We start from the raw sequence: 2,216 nt of genomic DNA on the forward strand, positions 1-2,216 counted from the left end.
GTATTATCTACCTTTTTTTTAATATGAAGCTGTAATATTAAAGAATACTGACACTAGTTTATGTATTAACTACAAAACCTTTACCAGATAACAAGTGCTATTGCTTGGATAACTTTTATATTTTTGCAGAGAAAAATGACGAATTTAACTGTAAAATCTTCCACTCAATAAATATCTTGAATCCAAATATAACCTCATTTTAGGGTTTCTTACAGCAGTTTGTGCTTTAAGAAGCTTCTAAAAGGTGGTCTTGATTTGATGTTTGGTGGTGAAGCAGCATAAAACACGTAATGCAGCTTGGCTTGGTCTTCTGAGGGCAAGATTCAAAGACAGTTTAAAACTGTATTAGATCAGATAAATGTAAATATGAAGCTGCCATTTGGACGTTGAGCTTGGTCTGTGTTCATATTCTGAATAAACAAACCACATTTCCATAGTGGCGATGTTTTTATTTCAACTCTGAGGTACATATTTACTGATTTCACACAAATGATACCAGGCTACATGTATGTTGTTCACACGTTAGCACGACACGGAGAACACTTACATCAACATGACAGTAGACATGCACAAACAAGGCGGCGCCGGCGGCTAACTGCGCCGACCCACCGTTGGCTTGAACACAACCAATCACAATGGGTGATACCACTGACTCGTGTGTTGGGGGGGGTCGAGGCGAGGACGAGGGGGAGGAAGAACAGATGAGGAGGGGGGAGTAGAGGGGCTAATACCTAAAATATTAAGACAAATCGTAACACTGAGCACCATAATAAACAATAAATATGTTCAGTATTGACAATAAATATCAATAATCTCATAAATAATATAATTTTTTTTTATCCCTTTTCATTAACATATATCCTTAAATCTCATGTAGGTTGCACACGTTCCCATCAGATAGTGTTGGTTACACACACACTCTCACACACACTCTCTCTTTCACGCACACTTTCTCTTTCTCTTCGAGTACGGTTCTGTCCAGTGTTACGAGAGCAATACTGTGGGAGCGGGGACACGGGGTTTCTAACGGTGGTTTAAAGGTGACGCTTAGCTCGTTGGGGGTCACATGCAGACTGATATGTACAACTGTAAACTCACTCATCCCTCCCTCACATCTTTTTCTACTCTTCCTCTACCTGCCCTTCCCTTCGTTCCCCCTCTAAATCAATCTATTTCAGGTCCCCGGCGTCGCCCTGGATGGTCTTTTTGATGCGCAGCAGCATCGTGGTCAGCCACTGGTCCAGACGAGACACCGAGTCGAACTCCTTCACCGCCTCCGTGAACGCCTCGCTGTTCTGCTCCTCGTGGGCTTCTAGGAGTTTCTGCCGAGACAAAACTCAAAGGTTACTTCACCCAAACGAACAAAGAGGGAATACATTAGATTTAACCCTCTAAACCTCAAGACGTGCTTCAAAGTCAGAGGTTTTACCAAAAATAACTTGTTTTTCTAATTTCTAATTTCTGTTTTGCTCCTGTGGTTGGACTGGACATTAGCCTGCAGCCACACAACCACATTATATACCGCCCCTGACCATGTGATATTTTATTAGCTACACTACATATTAGCCATTATTTAAATACTACAGACAGTTGTCTATAACATTAACATTAACTTTCTGAACTCCAAGCAGCAGTTTCTGTGTGTTTTCTGCTCCTGTCACGCTTTTCCTCACTGTGGGCTCATTTCTCACTGCAGTCAAATTCAAAGTCAAAATTCTTTGATTGTATATTTTACAAAAAATCACACAGCTCTAGCATCAACACAGGTCCACATGTGTTACAAACAAAACATGTAGGGAAGGAAAAGGGACCAGTATTATACGTGACGTGATAAAACGTCAAAATCGTCAATTCACAAGAATAAAACCATAAATGTACCTTTAGCAGTTTGAGCTCTCTTGAGTCTGTGAAGGCGGGAAACATCTCTTCGTACTTCTCTATGGCCAACTGGAACACACAACAGTTCAACGTAAAGCCGAGCTGATGACATGAAAGCTGAGGTCACCGTACCTGAACTGTAAACACTTTTAAACTACTGCGGTGCAACAAATCCAAATGTATGTGAGTGTCTGTCTGAAGGAGCTCAGCGATGCTACCTTTGCATTCAGTTCATCCACGATGAAGTGACACAGTGAGGCCTTGAAGAAATACTCTTTAGCGTTGTACTTCAACAGAGGATTGTCCATGGTGCTCATTGCAACCTGGAATTCACAAAC

General features: G+C 41.3%; 1 protein-coding gene across 1 annotated transcript in view; it reads right to left on the reverse strand.

The window, feature by feature from the left end:
* Positions 1-428: 428 nt before the first annotated feature.
* Positions 429-2,216, reverse strand: part of napba (N-ethylmaleimide-sensitive factor attachment protein, beta a) — a 13,271-nt gene continuing 11,483 nt past the window's right edge. Inside the window, exons 8-10 of the mRNA XM_008297774.1 lie at positions 2,097-2,201; positions 1,879-1,947; positions 429-1,322 (exon numbers count right to left, since the gene is read on the reverse strand). Of these exons, the coding sequence (XP_008295996.1) occupies positions 1,170-1,322; positions 1,879-1,947; positions 2,097-2,201 (327 nt within the window). The 3' untranslated portion in view covers positions 429-1,169. The remainder of the gene's footprint in view (positions 1,323-1,878; positions 1,948-2,096; positions 2,202-2,216) is intronic.

This window comes from Stegastes partitus, unplaced genomic scaffold (assembly GCF_000690725.1).
Source record: "Stegastes partitus isolate 25-593 unplaced genomic scaffold, Stegastes_partitus-1.0.2 Scaffold27, whole genome shotgun sequence".
Classification (NCBI taxonomy): Eukaryota; Metazoa; Chordata; class Actinopteri; family Pomacentridae; genus Stegastes; species Stegastes partitus.